The sequence below is a fragment of the Stegostoma tigrinum genome, chromosome 6 (genome assembly GCF_030684315.1).
Source record: "Stegostoma tigrinum isolate sSteTig4 chromosome 6, sSteTig4.hap1, whole genome shotgun sequence".
Lineage (NCBI taxonomy): Eukaryota > Metazoa > Chordata > Chondrichthyes > Orectolobiformes > Stegostomatidae > Stegostoma > Stegostoma tigrinum.
In genome coordinates, this window is record NC_081359.1 from 12,390,180 (window position 1) to 12,411,184 (window position 21,005).

The 21,005-nt window shown below is 40.1% G+C and overlaps 1 protein-coding gene across 1 annotated transcript in view; it reads left to right on the forward strand.

The window, feature by feature from the left end:
• nectin3b (nectin cell adhesion molecule 3b) overlaps positions 1–21,005 on the forward strand; it is a 113,322-nt gene that overhangs the window by 63,534 nt on the left and 28,783 nt on the right. The window contains exons 2-3 of the mRNA XM_048533448.2: positions 19,031–19,372; positions 20,218–20,517. Coding sequence (XP_048389405.1) covers positions 19,031–19,372; positions 20,218–20,517 — 642 coding nt within the window. The remainder of the gene's footprint in view (positions 1–19,030; positions 19,373–20,217; positions 20,518–21,005) is intronic.

The following is a 21,005-nucleotide window of genomic DNA, read 5'->3' on the forward strand; positions in this document are numbered from 1 at the left end:
ATATATTAAAATTGATCTTTCTTTGTAGCTGTAACAATATATTCTGCATTTCATGCTGTTACAATGCTGTAGTTAGGGAGGTTATGATTTGCCTGATTAGCATACAAAACAATACTTTTCATTGTATCTTGGTACATGTGACAATAATAAGTCAAAACCATCCAAATAAAACATGGATTTCAAAAGTTTTTTAGGTATTTGAGTGCCTGTTCATGCAACATGTGCAGTAATGGCTTACTTGATTGATTTGTTAAACTCTCTTTTTCAAACTGGGGTGCCTGCTGTCATGTAAGCAGCATCAAAGTGGATAGCACCAACTGCATGTAAAATAGGAATACTTGCTTACAAAATGTATTGAGCATTTGAGTAACATGGTTGGCTGTGGGAAGAACCACCGAGTCTACCTTCGTCTGCCCTCAGCGTACGTATACACTCTTTCTACTATAAAATATAGCCTCTGGGGCCCTAACAAGAAGAGGGACAGACATGTTGACACTTTGAACTGCTCTCCGAGCCATTGCCTGGACCTTTTGATGGCCTTTTTTGGCCAGGCCCTGGAGCTTTGCCTCCAATCCAGGAAGGCAATGGCCTAGTGATATTATCATTGGAGTGTTAATCCAGAGACCCACATAATGTTCTGGGGACCCAGGTTCAAATCTTGCCACAGTAGATGGTGGAATTCAATAACAATCTGGAATTAGGAGTCTGGCTATGAATCCATTATCAATTGTCAGAAAAACTCATCTGGTTTGCTGACGTCCTTTTAGGGAAGGAAACTGCCATCCTTACCTGGTCTGGAGTCACGTGTAGGCCAGACCCGCAGCAATGTGGTCCACTCTTAACTGCTGTCTTGTCAATTAGGACAATAAATGCTGGCCTAGTCAATGATGTTCACATCCTGTGAATGAATGAATTTTTAAAAAAGTCTGCTCAGCTCCCTTCATATAGGATGCCTAAGGGTTAGTGCTGAACTGCAACCAAAAATTTAAAATACAAGGCCACCTTACCGTGATCCAAAGAATTAGAGATATTACTGATGTTTATTTTTCCTTCCTCGTCAGTTTGTGGATTATAAACAATTGTAGCACTCCAGTGCTCTGGCTCATACAGCAGATTGAATTTTACTTATTTCTGTGGAGGTGCCGGTATTCGACTAGGGTGGACAAGGTCAGAAATCACACGTCACCAGGTTATGGTCTATCAGTTTTTTTTATTGGAAAACACAAGCTTTTGGAGCCTTGCTCCTCCTTCAGGTGTTAGTGATAGAGATGGAATCTGACACAGAATTTATAAGTAAAAGATCAAAGGATCACCATGAATGAGGATGTACTAAACAAACTTAAGATGCTGTTAAATCTTTAATCATTTAGAAGTATTTAATTGATTTAATATGGATATGTAAATCCCCAAATTCCTTTCAAGTTACTGCCCTGAAGAACTGCAAGTTTTCTCGGTGTAAAGAAGAGGTGACATTTGATCAGACAATGCATGTTAGGTGTGAGGCCTTAGTTAGAATCTGTGTGTGTTTTGGTTTGGAGTCAGACTGGTTTTATTTCTAAAGTAAATTTATGAAACACCACATAGTCTATAAATTGTGTGCTCTTTTGAACAAAATAGAAAGTATCTGCAAATACAAATTCACCTGATTTCTGCTGTGCCTCCAGACCCACAGCAATGTAGTTGACTCTGAACAGCCCGCTGGGCAATTAGGGATAGGCAATAAATGCTGCCTGGCAGTGACACCCTCATCCCATGAATGAATGAAGGAAGAAAAAAATATTTCTGACTGCTGTGATGGGCACTCTGTCATGACATCATACAAGTGGCTACATTTGCTATAAAATTGCAATACACTTGCTATATATGAATGTACGAAGCATAAGAAATAAGGCGAATGAGCTTGAGGCTCAGTTGGAAATTAGCAGGTACGATGTTGTGGGGATAACTGAGATGTGGCTTCAAGTGGACAGGGCCTGGAAAATGAATGTTCAAGGCTATATGTGAGCATAAAACATAGAACAGTACAGTACAGCACAGAACAGGCCCTTCAGCCACGATGTTGTGCCGACTATTGATCCTCATGTATGCACCCTCAAATTTTGTGACCATATGCATGTCCAGCAGTCTCTCAAATGTCCCCAGTGACCTTGCTTCCACAACTGCTGCTGGCAACGCATTCCATGCTCTCACAACTCTGTGTAAAGAACCCGCCCCGACATCCCCTCTATACTTTCCTCCAACCAGCTTAAAACTATGACCCCTCGTGTTAGCCTTTTCTGTCCTGGGAAATAGTCTCTGGCTATAGCCTCTCATTATCTTGTATACCTCAATTAGGTCCCCTCTCCTCCTCCTTTTCTCCAATGAAAAGAGTCCAAGCTCAGTCAACCTCTCTTCATAAAATAAGCCCTCCAATCCAGGCAGCATCCTGGTAAACCTCCTCTGAACCCTCTCCAAAACATCCACATCTTTCCTATAATAGGGCGACCAGAACTGGACGCGGTATTCCAAGTGCGGTCTAACCAAAGTTTTATAGAGCTGCAACAAGATTTCATGACTCTTAAACTCAGTCCCCCGTTAATGAAAGCCAAAACACCATATGCTTTCTTAACAACCCTGTCCACTTGGGTAGCCATCTTAAGGGATCTATGTATCTGCACACCAAGATCCCTCTGTTCCTCCACACTGCCAAGAATCCTATCCTTAATCCTGTACTCAGTTTTCAAATTCGACCTTCCAAAATGCATCACCTCGCATTTACCCAGGTTGAACTCCATCTGCCACCTCTCAGCCCATCTCTGCATCCTGTCAATGTGCCGCTGCAGCCTACAACAGCCCTCTATACTGTCAGTGACACCTCCAACCTTCGTGTCGTCTGCAAACTTGCTGACCCATCCTTCAATCCCCTCATCCAAGTCATTAATAAAAATTACAAACAGTAGAGGCCCAAGGACAGAGCTCTGTGGAACACCACTCACCACTGACTTCCAGGCAGAATATTTTCCTTCTACTACTACTCGCTGTCTTGTGCTATCAAAAGGACTGACTGATGGGCAGAGGGGTGGGGTGGCCCTGTTGATGAGGAATGATAGTCAGTCCCTTGCAAGGGGGACATAGAATTTCTCAGCTCTATCCATACTGACTCGACATCTCCTGATTCTAAGGGTAGAAAGACCCTAATGGGAGTTATCTATAGGCCCCGAGACAGTAGTCAGGATGTAGGGTGCAAGTTGAATCAGGAGCTGAAATTGGCAAGTCACAAAAGTATTACTACAGTTGTTTATGGGGGATTTCACCATGCAGGTAGACTGGGAGAATCAGGATGGCACTGGACCCCAAGAAAGGGAGTTTGTGGACTGCCTCAGAGATGGATTCTTAGAACAGCTTGTACTGGAACCTACTAGGGGAGAAGGCAATTCTGGATCTGATGTTATGCAATGAACTGGATTTGATCAGGGACCTCCCAAGTAAAGGAGCCATTAGGAGGTAGTGATCACAATATGATAAGTTTTAATCTGCAATTTGAGAGGGAGAAGGGAGAATCGGAAGTGTCAGTATTGCAGTTGAACAAAGGGAACTGTAGAGCTATGAGGGAGGAGCTGACCAAAGTTCAATGGTGCAATACCCTAACAGAGATGGCATTGGAACAACAATGGCAGGTATTTCTGGATATAATGCAGAAGGTGCAGGATCGGTTCATTCCAAAGAGGAAAAAAGATCCTAAGGGGAGGCAGGGGTGGCCGTGGCTGACAAGAGAAGTTAAGGACTTTATAAAGATAAAAGAGAAGTATAACATAGCAAAATAAGAAAATGTGAGGCTGGATGAACACAGCAGGCCAAGCAACATCTCAGGAGCACAAAAGCTGACGTTTCGGGCCTAGACCCTTCTTCAGAGAGGGGGATGGGGAGAGGGGGAGGCAGACCGAAGATGGAGAGTAAAGAAGATAGGTGGAGAGAGTATAGGTGGGGAGGTAGGGAGGGGATGGGTCAGTCCAGGGAAGACGGACAGGTCAAGGAGGTGGGATGAGGTTAGTAGGTAGATGGGGGTGCGGCTTGGGGTGGGAGGAAGGGATGGCTGAGAGGAAGAACCGGTTAGGGAGGCAGAGACAGGTTGGACTGGTTTTGGGATGCAGTGGGTGGGGGGTAAGAGCTGGGCTGGTTGTGTGGTGCAGTGGGGGGAGGGGACAAACTGGGCTGGTTTAGGGATGCAGTAGGGGAAGGGGAGATTTTGAAACTGGTGAAGTCCACATTGATACCATATGGCTGCAGGGTTCCCAGGCAAAGATGAGCAGGAAGCCAGAGGACTGGGAAACTTTGAAAGAGCAACAGAAGATAACTAAAAAGGCAATACGTAGAGAAAAATGAGGTACAAAGACAGACTGACCAAAAATATAAAGAAGGATAGTAAAAGCTTTTAGGTATGTGGGAAAAAAAATTAAACTAAAATTGAGCCCTTGAAGACAGAAACGGGTGGATTTATTATGGGGAACAAGGAAATGGCAGAAGAGTTGAGTAGATATATTGGATCTGTCATCAGTAGGGAAGACACACGCAATCTCCCAGACGTAATAGTGACTGAAGGACCTAGGGTAACGCATGAACTGAAGAGGATTTATATTAGGCAGGGAATAGTGTCAGATTGACTGTTAGGTCTGAAGGCTGATAATTCCCCGGGACTTGATGGTTTGCATCCCAGGTTACTTAAGGAGGTGGCTCTAGAAATCATGGACGCCTTGGTAATCATTTTCCAATGTTCTGTAGATTCAGGATCAGCTCCTGTGGATTGGAGGGTGGCAAATGTTGTCCTACTTTTCAAGAATGGAGGGAGAGAGAAAACAGGGAATTATAGACCGATTAGCCTGAAACCACTGGTGGGAAAGATGCTGGAGTCAATTATAAAAGATGAAATTATGACTCGTTTGGATAGCAGTAACAGGATAGGTCAGAGTCAGCATGGATTTACGAAGAGGAAATCGTGCTTGACTAATCTTCTGGAATTTTTTGAGGATGTAACTATGAAGATGGGCAAGGGGGAGCCACTGGATGTCATGACTTTCAGAAAGCCTTTGATAAAGTCCCACATAGGACATTGGTGAGCAAAATTAGGGGACATGGTAATGGGGGCAAAATACTGACTTGGGTTGAAAATTGGCTGGCTGACAGGAAGCAAAGAGTAGTGATAAACGGGTCTCTTTCGGAATGGCAGGTGGTGACCAGTGGGTTACCGCAAGGTTCAGTGCTGGGACTGCAGCTGTTTACAATATACATTAATGATATAGATGAAGGCATTAAAAGTAATATTAGCAAATTTGCTGGTGACACAGCTGGGTGGCAGTGTGAAATGTGAGGAGGATATTACGAGAATACAGAGTGACTTGGACAGAATAAGTGAGTGGATGGATGCATGGCAGATGCAGTATAATATGGATAAATGTGAGGTTATCCACTTGGCAAGAACAGGAAGGCAGGTTACTATCTAAATGGAGTCAAGTTAGGTAAAGGGCAGGTACAACGAGATCTAGGTGTTCTTGTACATCAGTCAATGAAAGCAAGTATATGCAGGTACACCAGGCAGTGAAGAAAGCTAATGGCATGCTGGCCTTCATAACAAGAGGAATTGAGTACAGGAGCAAAGAGCTCCTTCTGCAGCTGGACAGGGCTCTGGTGAGACCGCACCTGGTGTATTGTGTGCAATTTTGATCTCCAAATTTGAGGAAGGACATTCTTGCTATTGAGGGAGTACAGCGTAGATTCATGAGGTTAATTCCCAGAATGGCGGGACTATCATATGTTGAAAGATTGGAGCAACTGGGCTTGTATACACTTGAGTTTAGAAGGATGAGAAGGGATCTGATTGAGACATATAAGATTATTAAGGGATTGGACACTCTGGAGGCAGGGAGCATGTTTCGCCCGATGGGTGAGTCCAGAACCAGAGGACAGAGTTTAAAAATATGGGGTAGGCCATTTAGAACAGAGTTGAAGAAAAACTACTTCACCCAGAGTGGTGGCTATATGGAATGTTCTGCCCCAGAAGGTAGTGGAGGCCAAGTCTCTGGATACTTTCAAGAAAGAGATGGATAGAGCTCTTAAAGATAGTGGAATCAAGGGTTATGGGGATAAGACAGGAACAGGATACTGATTTTATCCTAGATAATAAAATGTGAGGCTGGATGAACACAGCAGGCCAAGCAGCATCTCGGGAGCACAAAAGCTGACGTTTCGGGCCTAGACCCGAAGAGGATGAAGGGTCTAGGCCCGAAACGTCAGCTTTTGTGCTCCTGAGATGCTGCTTGGCCTGCTGTGTTCATCCAGCCTCACATTTTATTATCCTGGAATTCTCCAGCATCTGCAGTTCCCATTATCTACTGATTTTATCCTGATAATCAGCCATGATCATAATGAATGGTGGTGCTGGCTTGAAGGGTCGAATGGCCTACTGCTGCACCTATTGTCTATTGTCTAAAGTAAAATACTCTGGATGCTGGATACTTTGAATAAGAAGAGAAAAAATTTAACTTTTCAGATTGATGACCTTTCAACAGGAAGATTAGCATCTGGTTAATTTTGACCCAGATTTTGCAGTACCAACAGCAGTGACATGTTCAGAATTGGAGAGGTCTGAAAATTTGCAGTGTGTGTGCTTGCACACTAATCTTAGAAATCATTGACAAACAAATGATATATCTGAGGGTCTGCCACTTAGCACGCAGCAAGGAGCTATCTTGAATTAGGGTTAATTGCTCATTAACTTCAAACTAAATAAAAGTTTAAAATTTCCTGTAATATCCACCGTAATGAGTCAATACTTGTTTCACTACTACTTGGTGAAATGACCCAACATATGAGAAGTTGAAATGGATTTCTTTTAAACCTAAGAATATGTCAATAACTAAGTTTCAGAATTTAAAGTTTGAGTAGAAAAGCTTGGAATGAGATGAGAAACTTTTTCACTCAGACTTGTTGGGATTTGGACTGCACTGTCTGAGCGGGTGGTGGAGGCGGTTTCAAAAGAGAGCGAGATACATATTTGAAATTGAAGTTAAAGGGAAACAGAGAGCTGGAGAGTGGGACTAGCTGCCGTAGTTCTTTCAGGAGCTGGTGCAGATGCAGTGGGTTGAGTGGACACCTGTGAGTGTTGTAAAATTCTGTTTCTATATTTGAATTTTTTTCCAAAAGAAGTCTCATTTTGAAAAATAAAAATCTCACTTTTATCATAATTTAGACTAAGAAAATGTCATTTAAATTGATGTATTTGACTGAAATGGTATTTTTACTTTTTTTTAATCTTTTGAAGAACTGTTTAAACGATTTTATAAAATTAGAAGATATACTTTGTAATATTATGAAGTATCGTCACCTAAAATGTGATATTTTTCCAACATTCAAAACAAATTTGTGGAAAAACATCTTGGCAGATGAGAAGGAGATATAAAATATATTGATTCAGGTGTGTTGGGCAATCCCATTTTTCTATTCAATTTGGAAGCCAAAATTCTGTCTGTTAATACACTACCCTAACACCGTGGACACTTATTTTGATAAGGTACTCCATGTAAGACTTATCAAAAGCCTCTTGGAAATCTAAATATATTACATCTACTCCTTTTTTTCCCCTTTTATCTATATTGCATATTAATTGCTCAGGAAAACATGTCATAAATGTGTCAAGGCATTTCCACTTCATGAAGCCATGCTGACTTGTTTATATTATGCATTTCCAAATACTTCATGCATCCTTCAAAGTAAACTCACCATTTTCCCAATGAAAGATGTTATCTGGTCAATGGTTAGCAGTCACTTGTCTCCTTTTTTGATTTGAGTTAGTTACATTAACTATTTTACAAACTTTTCCTTCTTGGAAAATGCTGTAGTCACAATCTCCATAGCTAGTTAAAATCTAAGGAAGCGGTCCAACACACCCAGGGGGTTTTTCAGCCTTTATGCCCCTTAGTTTCCCTAGTATGTTTCCCCTAGTGATAGTTAATGTTTATTCTCTATCCCACTCCTTGCCCCTTGATTATTTAATATTCTAGGAATGCTATAATCCTCTACCATGAAGACCGAAGCAAAATATTTATTCAACGCCTCTGTTTCCTGGTTCCCAATTACTATTTTCTGCACTTCACACTTTGAGGCCGATGTTTACTTTGACCTTTCTCCTTTTAATATAATTAAAGGATGCTCTTCCTGCCTGTTTTTATATTAGTTGAGAGTTTGCATTATAGTTTACTTTCCATTTTTCAGAACACATTTTGTTGGTTTTTCAAACCTTCCTGGTCCTTTTGCTTGCCACTTGGTATTAAATTTAAAAAAGATACACAATCTTTAACTTCTTTGGTTAACTACAGTCAGTTTACCCACTTAAAAGAATCCTTCTTTCTCACCGCAGTATATCTTTGCGGTGAGTCTTGCGCAGTTTTCTCATACATCTACCATTGTTCCTCATGGTCGTCTTTTGCTAAATGTCTTTCCCAGTGCACTCCAATCAGCTCTGCCTTTACCTTTATGTAATTACCCCACCTCAAGCTTCGCACAGTTGGTTTCCAGCCCAAGTTTCTCTGAATACTAAATTCTGCCATGTTCTGGACACTCTCCCCTTGGGGTCTTTTACTCTGAGGTCATTTATTCAGCCAGCCTCAGACCAGACTCAAAATAGTCTGGCACCTGATTAGATTTACAACACATTTTTTTAAGAATCTGTCCAAAATACATTCTATTAATTCTACCTTGTGGCAATCTTTGTCAATTTGATTTTCCTAATCTATATGAAGATTAAAGTCACCCGTGATTTATGGACTGCCCTTTTTGCTTCCCCTCATTTATCTTCTGATTTATTCTCTGTCCTACAGCATAGCTGTTGTTAGGGGACGCTTTGACTACTCCCACTTGACTCCCTATATGGATTCTACATCACCTGATCCTAGATCATCTTGTTATTGTACTTATTCAATCTCGTACTAATAAAGTCACCTGACAACTTTCCTTTCTACCTGTTCTTTTTGAAAAATCACGTACCACTGAATGTTTACTTTCCGGCTTTGATCTCCTTGTAACCATGTCTCCATGCCTATAAGATCCTTCCCATTAACCTCTGTTTATGCTGTAAATTCACTTACGCATTGTCTGAAGATAAAAATGTATTTGAGTAAAGAGCCTCTTGTTTTGCCTTTATCTTTTTTTCCCACTTTTAACTGTATTTCCTTGTTTTAAATATGTTTATATATTCTGTCCTTTCCTTCCTGTTCTGGGTATCATCAAAATAGTCGCTCTGCATTGCTGTCAAATCCTTTTGCTACCTGAGTTTACCTATCCCCTATCATAAATCCGGGTTGACTGTCTAATATTATGGTTTATTGTGACATTTTATTTCGCCCTTTATGACAGACACTACTAATGTTAGACTAATGGGCCAATGATTCCCTACTTTCTCCTGCCCGATGATTTAAATGCATCTGTATAAGTGGTTATTTCACCGAATATTCATTCCAAATGTTTACTTAGGCAGTTGGTATTGATGTAAGACTGACCAAAATTAATGACAGAAGGAAATGCAAAGTTTTTTAATAATATCGATTTGCCATTTTTCTTGGGATTTTGGATTATCAATTCTTGCTTCCATTCTTTTAAAGAAATGCAATTTCATGTGTGTGCATATAATATATATAATATAATAATACATACACAATTTAAAATGTAGCTTTTAAGTTCAGGTTTATTTCTGTCATATTGAATATGACAACCATCAGTCTTTACAGTGATTCTGAAGGAGATTTAAGAAAGCAGAAATTTTGTCTTTGACGGGATGCAATGAACAGACTTGATGAAAGGGAAACAGTTTATGCAACATGAGAAGAGAATGGTTATTGGTTGAAGAAGTTCCAACATGGACTTCTGAAGTTGAGTTGTATTGAAATTGAGTCCAGTACGACTGTTAGTTCTAATTTCTCTCTTACTGGCATGCAGATAAGGCATAAACAGTCAGCTGTCTGTCTTTGTTTCTGGAACAGATAGGTAGATTCTGTTTGATCAGGGTTTTAATATGGGAGTGTAGCAGAGATCGACAATGCAGGTGTAATATTTTTACTGTACTGGTTGGTCACCTGTAGTTTAGCCCGTGACACAATGGCTGTTGTGCTTTCACACTTTCTGCTCAATGATATAAAGTCCAGACTCCAATTTGAGATGCTGAAATCTTCGGATAAAAACATTTAACAATGATGTTAAGCAAAGATGGCCATTTAATAAGGAATCTTGGTTGTGAAATATTTATTTCGTTTATTTATATGCTTAGTTTGGACTTTTTATTGCAATTTGAAAAGTGAAAGGCTGGATGAAATATTTTTCAAGATAACTGTGATTTACAAATTGATGACATCCAGATGTTGGTGATTTCAATTATCAATGTAGATTCAGAAATTTATAATGAGCAAGCTTTGAATACGATATGTATTGGATCTTGCATGTTGAAGAGGTGCATTGAACGATAAGATATCCTCATACCTTTGCAGAAAAAATATATTTCCCAAATGACCAAGAAAAATACCAAACATTATTGAAATTATTGAATCATTGCAGCGTGAAAAGATGCCAGTCAGCCTGTTTTTGTCTGTGCTAGCTTTCTGCAACAGCAACATACCCATCTCAGCACCCCTCCCTTTTGCCCATAAAATTACAGTGCTTATCCAGCTCCCATTTGACCCTTCCACCAGTTGAAACCGTATAGTAAGATAACCAATTTTTGTTTGACAAAGCTGCTTCTTGTAATCTGTTTGAAAATAAGATTAGCCAACTGGTGGTCGTTTTTTAAATTTTTGAATAACAAGCAACTGATCATAAATGTCACACAACACCAACCTAAATATGTAATTGGAAGATGAAGGATTAAGCCTCAGTCATGATATAGCAACCACAATCAAGATTTTTCTCACAGTTCTCCAATGAGATTGATTTGGATGAAATACAGAGCTATATATTCATTCACACTTTATTTTTGATAGCAAAATTGATAATAAGATTAGATTAGATTCCCTACAGTGTGGAAACAGGCCCTTCGACCGATCCAGCGCACACCGCCCCTTGAAACGTCCCACCCAGACCCATTCCCCGATAACCCCCACACCGCTGAACACTATGGACAATTTAGCATGGCCGATCCACCTAGCCTGCACCTCTTTGGACTGTGTGAGGAAACCCACGCAGACACAGGGAGAATGTGCAAATTCCACACAGTCGCCCGAGGCCGGAATCGAACCCGGGTCCCTGGCGCTGTGAGGCTGCAGTGCTAGCCACCGTGCCGCCCTTAATAAGGATGAGGGTGGTTGTGATAATAGAACATGAACACTCCCATCTATTCAGAACTTGAAGGCTGTTTCTGAAATGTATAGAATTGTCAATTAATTTTCTATTCTGAAAACATAGTTTAAAATTTGTTGGTCTTTGCCCCTGAGAGAGCTAACTTACAGTTTGTCTTGTTTCAAACATAAAACTCTCTTGGAGGCAGTCATTAAAACCCTGCTGATAAACTATGTAGTCCTCTGTCTGAGAATCTGCAATAAAATACAAAGAAAAGTATACCTCAATGAGATGTTGAAAAAATCCTATTTTAAATACTGGTAACACCACTTCCATTTCTCACACTTACTTTGCATTTGACTCATAATATCCAGAGACATTCAAGGCACTGTTTTAAATGATCCATTCTCGCCAAATGAGGTGAAATAACCTCTGTCCTAGCTTTCTTATTGTTTATCAATTCTTTACTCCCTGATTTTACTGTTGCATTTTTCTCCTGAGGCATAGTGTACTGCAGTACTCACTGACTGAATCCACAGCAAAGTGGTATTCTGATATTTTGTTTGCCCAGATGCTTAGTTGAGACTAGTTTGACGAAGTTTGTAGTTATATCTGTACCCAGCAGAGGGGGTGAAGTACTAGAGGAAATGCTGTATTTAATTTCACTGAAGCCCCTGACAGACTACTTGTGGAAGCTTTGATCAGCTAAAACTTGTTAGGTTGGCCCTTTTTTTTAGAAAAAACAAAGGGAAAAATAAGTGGAGTATTCTAACAAAAAAAACTAGTGTAAATTTCTAAGAGTTTCACAGCATATTTTTCTTGTTAACTGGTAACAGATTTTATCAGACAGTTTTCTCCTTGCTTGATGAGCTACGCACCAGTGTCGCCATTAGCACTGTGCTACACTCAGCAGTGGTGGAAGAATTCAACACTGCCAGGCCATCCCAGAACTCTAGCATTGTTTAAACCCTAACCATGTGCCCTGTGCTGATGATCAGGAGGTGTCCTTCACAATGTTAGTAGTATGAACGGAATGATAAAAAGCCTTGAGGACATGCAAAGATGTGTGTGGAGCTGGAGGAACACACGAGGCAACATCAAAGGAGCAAGAAAGTTGACGTTTTGGGTTGGGACCCTGACTGAAAACATCAACTTTCCTACTCCTCTGCTGCCTGGTATGCTGTGTTCCTCCAGGTCCACACAGTGTTATCTCTGACTCCAGCATCTGCAGTTTTTACTAATCTTTGAGGGCATCCGTGATGATTTTATTACAGATACAAGTTTGTGACTTTATATTCGCACCTATTTCACCAACTGTCATTGTAACTGCAGCTGCAAGAATCCAGCTATATATAGGCTATCACCCTTGGTGTCATCCCATTTTAGAACACTGTCTAAGAGAACAGTATTCTTCCCTAATGTCCAGCACAACAACATATGTTCACTGTGAAAGACCTTCAAACATTTGAAAATGTTCACCTTTTAATTAACAATAGCAGTAGTGAAGAAAAACAAACAAATTTTACATTCGCTGCTAGGAGTAGTTGCCTTTTAATTAACAACTATTTTGCAATCATTGATCACTGCATCCAGATTATAGAAGTGGGGAATGTGATGGCAAAATGGTAAAGACACTGAACCTGTAATCCAGAACCTCAGGTTAATGGTGATAATGGGAACTGCAGATGCTGGAGAATTCAAGATAATAAAATGTGAGGCTGGATGAACACAGCAGGCCCAGCAGCATCTCAGGAGCACAAAAGCTGACGTTTCGGGCCTAGACCCGAAACATCAGCTTTTGTGCTCCTGAGATGCTGCTGGGCCTGCTGTGTTCATCCAGCCTCACATTTTATTACCTCAGGTTAATGTTTGTGGATACGGGTTCAAATCCCACTATGGCAGATGGTGAAATTTGTATTCAATAAAATCTGGAATTAAAAGGCTAGGTCCATCGGTGACCATTCCATTTCTGCTGATTACCATTTTAAAAAAAAACTCATCTTGATCTCTAATCTCTTGTTGGAGGAGTGAAATCTGCCCCCTTTACTGGTGTTAGCTAAGTGTGATCCCAGAGCAATGTAGTTGACTCCTAACCTTCTCTGGGCACTAAAAGCTGCTTTAGTTAGTGATGCCCAAAAAGAAAGGATGTGATGGATGCTGAAGACCTGAGAGAGTAGCAGCAATCTTCTGAGGAGAAAGGTGACGACATTGAGCAGGAGGAACATCAGCTCCAGCCTGGTAGAGTGCTGTAGCATTGGGCACAATAAGCTTGACAGGAGCAAATTAGTTTCAACTCCTACAGATATGTTTTTGTTTAATTTGCTGTTAGGGTGTGATGCCACTTCCGATGATCAAATAAAAAACAACTGATGTTCTTCATGCTCAATGTCTGTGACGCAGTAGTGCTACCCACTGTACTGTCGGTAAATGAAATGAACCGATGTGATCTGCTGTAAATCTCATGAGTAACAACCTTGGTACGTGTGAGGGATACCACACAGGTACCAAATGGATCCTTCAAAGCAACCAGTTGAATTACTGTTTAGTGTAACTGTCATCTTTACAGCAATAGGATGAGAGTTCATCTATCCCTTCAGTTTGGTCCTGCTCCCAGTAGTTGACATTGCCTCAGTGTTTCAGGGCATCCTCCATGTGGAAGAAATGACACTGAGAATGCATCCTGCCCATCCGAAGGGGCTGTGTCATCTTCATGTGGGAACTGTTTGGCAGCTGTTTCAAGTTGCAGCTGATCTTGGGCAGGCTAATGCATTTGTTACTTTTTGATTTTGCTGCATGTTTTGTTGTACTGCAGCTATTGCAACAATAATTCCTGCTGTTGTATCCATTGGTTACAGTTTCAAAGAACCTGTGGTGAATATCATAAACAGAACAGGTTGTACAACTGCAAAAGGACATTGCTAGAGCTTATGTGGTTATTGATACCTTGTCCCTACTATTGGCCAAGAAAGGCAGCATTGTATATCATTGTGGTGAATATTTGCAGTTCAGCGCAAGAGAAAGCCAGCTCCCACTCTTGGGTAGCCTTTAGGATCTTGCATTGTCTTTGTGAATTGTGGCCTACGACTGAAATTTATCAGGTCATCTGTGAGCACTGCTGTTTCTCAAATGGCTCATCTGTAATGACCAGTCACATGGTCAAGATTGTTCGTGGCCATGATTTGTATCCCCTACAGTTATACACCTTTGTGTATTTCACCAACAGAGTCAGAAGATTACAGACTACTGGAGAAATTCAGGCCTGATAGCATCTGTGGAGAAATCAGAAGTTGACCTACCAAGAGCAGTTTGACTCCTTTTTCAATTCTTGGACTTCTGGGTTTTTCCAGCATTCTGTTTGTTTCAGATTTATAGCAAGCGCAGTAGTTTAGTTTTGTTCCATGTTTACAGATATCTTTAACCCATGCTGTCTATATGTCTGAGTAATGCTGTTACCCCTTTAAGAGTCACATATTGGTCGTAAATAGAGCCTGCAGGCAGAAGAGAGAGAATTTACTCAGGTCACTCCAAGTGCGGCTGCAGCTATTTTCCTGTCATTTGTATATCAACAATTTGTAAGAGCATGGAAGGCATGTAAGCAGTGAATTAGTGAGGCTTGGTGTGTTAATCAAGGGTATCCTCCATACCTCCATGTTCCTCCTTTTATTGCATTCCCTGCCTATCCCAGCAGCACTGTGGCTCCACATGTTAAAACTGAGCTCTTTTTCATTTGTTTTATCCCCCACCATTACCCCTTAAACCCCCCCAGCTGTATAAGTTAGTGATGCCACTTATCAAGCTGTACACTTCTCTGCAGAATCCCTACAGCATGGAAGCAGGCCACATCAGTCCACACCAACCCTCTGAAGAGCCCCTCACCCAGACACACCACCTACCCTATCCCTGTAGCCCTGAATTCTCCATAGCTAGTCCACCTAACCTACACGTTTGAGGATGGCCAATTGATCTAAGCTGCACATTTTGGACCATGGGAGGATACCTGAGCACCCAGAGGAGGCCCACACAGACATGTGGAGAATGTGCAAAATACATAGTCACCTGAGGCTGGAATCAAACCTGGATCACTGGTGCTGTGAGGCAGCAGTGCCAACCACAGAGCCACTGTGTCGCTGCAGCGGTGAAGGCTGTTTTCCTTGATCAGCGAGGATTAATTCTTGTAGACTTTAAATCATAGCCATTTGTTCGTAGCACGTGATGCAGATGTAATATGGACCTCATGATTCTATATAGTAACATGTACATCCCCTTGTGTGACCACTGCGCTCAACTACGATAAGCTGCCTGGTTTTGTTTGCACTAAGCAGCAATGCACGGCAAAAGTACTGTGAGCCTTTTATGATCTGACTGAGGCGTCAAAACACAAATAAACAAGTCAAGGTAGAGATTCTAAGAGACTGAGCACTAAAAATGTAATAAAGGTACCCTGAGATGAGTCGCTGGTCCTGTGTAATGCTGCTGACAGGGATTTTGCACAAAGAAAGGTGTTGGTGTGCTCCAGATTGCAACATTTGAAGTGGTGAAATACATTGTAAATGGATCAGAGATGCACCGTTATGATGTGATGAAACTGATGCATCTCTGATGCTAACCTCCATGGACTGGTGATTAGGGTGGTAGCTCCCCATGGAATACAAGTTAAGCTGTTAGTGGTTGCTGTCCAACTTGGAGGCCTAGAGGAGCAAGTGGCAAACTGGAGCTTCTAGGTACGCCCCCTCTGACTTCCATGATGTGAATCATTACCCTCTATATTCTACTTGGCAGTTGGGAGAATGGGAAATTGTGTATCAGTGAGGCAGAACTAGGCACTGATGCCATCAAATGCATGCGGTTAGGCCTCTGCCTCTTGCTAGCAAGATTCCTATCACCCTGTTGAAAACTTTTGTAGACTTGAATTTTTTTTCAACAAGAAGAAACATGTTTCTCCGATTTGGTACTATCACTGGACTGTTAATCCAGAGACCCAGGTCATGTTCTGGGGACCAGGGTTCGAATCCTGCCAAGGCAAATGTTGGAATTTGAATTCAGTAAATATCTGCAATTAAGAGTGTAATGATGACCATGAATCCATTGCTGATTGTCGGGGAAAAACCCATCTGGTACACTGATATCCTTTAGGGGAGGAAACTGCCGTCCTTATCTGGTCTGGCCTATATTTGACTCCAGACCCACAGTGATGTGGTTGGACAATAAATGCTGACCTAATCAGCGATGCTATCACCCTGCGAATCAATAAAGGAAAAAGAAAACTTACCAGGACAAGTACAAGAATACTAAATTTCAGAGGAACATAAATATTAGACAAAATAATAAAGTGACTTCAGATACCTAAATTTTTCAAACTTATTGAGTGTCCTGGTGCCAGTTAAAGTAAAGTTTGCTATTCTATATTACTCCTTTGGTAGGCAAACTGTTTTGCCTTGGCTGCAGCACCCTGTTAGTGGAAATTACCACTTAGGTTGCTACTGCATCACAACAACATGAAATTACTAACTGCACCTGTGGCTCTCATTTTATCACATAATAATATATCACCTTCCTGCATAATTTGAAAGAGGCTCCACACTTCAAGTCCAGAAATCTGACACCCACTTCCACATTTGTGCGATACATGAGCTGTGATCTGATTGGAGGTAGCCACTAACCCACAGGATTGTGTTGTTGAGACCTATTTTGGCATAAAATGTTCACTGAGCAATGAAGTTAGTGATTTATGAAGCTGATACGTTATTTCAGTGTCAAGTAACATCTCATTCTGTGAGGTGTATCCTCTATCAAGGATGTTTGTAGCGAGATAAATTATCTAGTTGTGGAAGTTCTTGTCAGTTCAAAGATTTTCCATGGACTCGATGGGCTGAACAGCTTGCTTCCACACTGTGTAGGGGTTCTATGATACGATAACTGGTTTTGGGCAGGGGGTCGTGTCTGGTTCGAACTCATCAGTGCACCTCTGTAGAACGATAGAATAACTGATAACAAATTTTGGCTGCCAGCTTGCATGTGCAGATTCCCAAAATGCTGGTTTGCATTCATGTAAAGATGACAAGTGATGAATTTCCAGACCTTTTTTATTTAGCTTTCCTGACCTGATCTGATTCACCCTCCTCCTTTTCTTTCTTGATTCCTGTTCTTTAGTCGATCCTGAAATCTCAATTGATGCACCCATCATTAATCTTGCCATTAAAGCCCCAGAAGCCCTATAACCTTTGCTGAGACCGGCTCTCACTTCCAGTTGAAATGCAAAAGTGGAGTACAAAACGTGGCCCAATTATGCATGTGCGGAGTGCTCCTGTCCAGAATTCCACTATAATAGCATAAATTTCCCATGTTCTCAATTATAAGTAATGTTTTGTGCTATAAAATTACATCCCTGATTTTAGTCTTATTTCTTGATCAGTTTTTCTTTAAGTAGCCAAAGCTTTTGTTACCTCTTTACATTTTATATTGCTTTGTTTGAACCAAAGCTATTGAGTTTGAGTAGCATTACTTTTGAAGTGATGGAGCATTGACCTAACATTGAAGAAGTGAAAACAAGGGAAGTGCATTGCTATTCGTAAAGGGTGTTGTAAATGCCTTTTTTTTGAAAGACAAATATAAACATGACAAAAATAATTTTAAAAATCCACCTTCATTTGGATTACAAAGTTGTTACTGCGACTTTAATCTTGTCAGTATTATGATATTTTGTGACTGCTCTGGTAACAGGTAGTTTTGACAGTCGAGTATTGATTTTAAATTCTGAAACTTTTTCATTTGAACTGCAAGTATTTATTATGACAACTTTCTTTGCCTTAATTTATGAAATAAAGCTAATCACTGGGACTGATATTTATAGTAACTATATCATGCTGTATAACAACATTCTGTGGCTACATGCTGAAATATTGAAAAAAAACTATATTTTTAAATGATACAGCTTGCATGTAGCCAAGAATTCACCTAAAATGATTAGAATAGAACTAGAACAATTAGAATTAAAAATAAATTTGTTATATTGAATAAATTTCTTATCATTGTCTCAATAGTGTAGGTTTGTTTGTACATACAACTATTTAGGGATTAACTGACAGGTTTGTCATTGATGCGAATTTAGTTAACAGTAGTACTGCCCAGTAGGAAGTACAAAATCATTTGGGAGCACAAATGCACAATTAGTATTGAAAATTAAATAATATTAACAAAGCTATGATCTGAATTGACTGAAATATCTTTTTCCTCCTTTACTGGCTCGCATCGGCAATTTTTCCCCGGCTTTACTTGCAGAGCAGCTTTATCTCATGCGTCCAAAATATCCTGCTCAACAAAGTGGTCTGAAAATTGACTTCATCCCTACTGAGTTTTAATTGTATTCAAGTGATAAGGATTAATTGGGGACTTCATTGTATATAGGAGCATACAGAAAGAAGGACTGTTGTTTGGAAGCATGATTTGCAATTTGCCTATCTCTAAATAAAATCTTTTAATTATCTAAGAACTTTGCTGTAACATTCTGTTCTTGGCTCCAAGGTGGTAGCAGCAAGATTTCCTTCCTGAACCTGATTTGAATTGTGGACACTAGTTTACTGTTCTACTTAGGATCGACACATTGAACAGAGACCAGCTATTGATTTTTGAGGCTTGAGATGAAATTACAGTGCATGTCTTGATTGAGCCCGTAGGTTTACTTTTTGTGAAAGTATATGGAAGATCATTTTTACTGTCAAACTTACTTTTTTTTTAATAGGTACCTTGGCTGGGCCAATTGTTGTTGATCAGAAAGTATCTGCAATTTTGGGCAAGAATGTCACCTTAAAGTGTCTAGTTACGGTGACAGAAACTGTAACTCAGATCTCCTGGGAGAAGCAAGATCATGGGACCTCGGATACAGTCGCAGTCTATCATCCACACTTTGGAGTCTCAATTCAAGGGAACTATGTAGGAAGAGCTGATTTCATAAGACCATCTTTAAAAGATGCAACAATTCTTATCAAAAAAGTTGAGTTTTCGGATTCTGGAAACTACATTTGCAAGGTGGTCACTTTTCCATTGGGAAATTACCAAGAGACGAGCACTGTGACTGTGATTGGTATGTATATATAACATTAAAAGTTTGAATAAACAAATGATAAGTTTCATGACATTTGAGCTGTTTATGCTATTTACTAATGCTAGTTTGTCATTGAAGGCATTCAAACAAAAAGGCTGCTATAGTTATTACAACAGTTGTTTTTGTAATTAGCAACAAAATTGCTTGATTGTAGATGATTTGCTGATTGATTAAAGTGTGGAAGTTATCAACAATAAACCCATGACCAAACAGATTCTTTCATATCTGCTAACGATATATTTTTCTGTTCCTTTTCACTCCTGTATTTAGCTGCTTCTGGTAAATGTGTGTAGTTCACCTTAACTTTACCCACATTTCTAACCATTCTCTGGATTAATAGGTCTCTCCTAAATTTGTTATTGCAATTATCAGTGACCACCTTCTGATTAGTATCATAGTTTTGAACACTTCTGCAATTGAAGCGATCTTCTCTGTACTCCCAAACTCCATCAAATATTTAAATAAATTCATTTAATCACCACTCAGCCTTCCCTTTTTGAGAGGAAAAAAGTCTTTTCCTGTTAAGCCTTCATTGCTGGAGAACCACTTGGTATAGGAGGCTAAGCATCCACTATGAAGAACCAAAGAAGTCATGACAAACATGAAACGTTAACTCTATTTCTGCCTTTATAGATGTTGCCTGAGTTTCTCTTGTATTCCCTCTATTTGTTTAATATTTCCAACATCTGCAGAATTTTACTTTTATTCCAGTGAAATAAACATGTGTTTCTAACCTGTTCCTTTATCTGTTTCATGCTTGCAAAACAAGCATTTGCTAGCTATGTAGCTATTTCCTAACACTACTCTATTTATTACCGTTGCAGTGGAACCCACAATAACTGTGGGAGGTGGCCCTGAACCACTTGTAGACGGTGCCAATGAGACAGTTGCAGCAATATGCATAGCAGCCAATGGAAAGCCTGCAGCAAGTGTTTTTTGGGAAACTGACCTCATTGGAGAAAAGGAGCAGACAAAGATTTCTGCCCCAAATGAAACTGTGACTGTTGTAAATCGATTCAAGATTGTTCCGTCCCGATTTGTGAGGAAGAGACCAATCACCTGCATAGTGATGCATCCTTCATTTAATACTAGTATTCGAGTCCCATATGTCTTGGATGTACAATGTAAGTACCTGATGTGTAAGTCTGATTGTACTGTATAATTCAAGCTATGATTAAGGATTTAAAAATGACAGTAGGTTTGACATTTCAAAATAATATTACCCTGCTGGCATACTTTTTAGTTTATTTATCCTTGCTTAAAATGAATGTGTAAACTACAAATGTGAAATTTTTAACTGTTGGTTGTATTTGTTTTGTACACCTGTTTCATAAGAGAAAAGCTCGTGAAGTTTTGAATGTTTTTATACATATTTTTAGTTTGGTTGAATTTTTAGAGCTTGATTTTTTTAATAAAGGTTTTCATAATTACATGGCTAAGTAAAGGGTAAACGTGGAAAAAAGAAAGTTGAAACAAGAGTACTTGAAAAACATGTTTCAAATTTGTTTGAAAACAGGGAAGGAAAGAGCAAAACAAATAAATGTTGACCAAGTGGAAGAAAGGGCCAACTGCTAAAGATGACCTTGGAATGACCTATAACTTGTGTTACCAG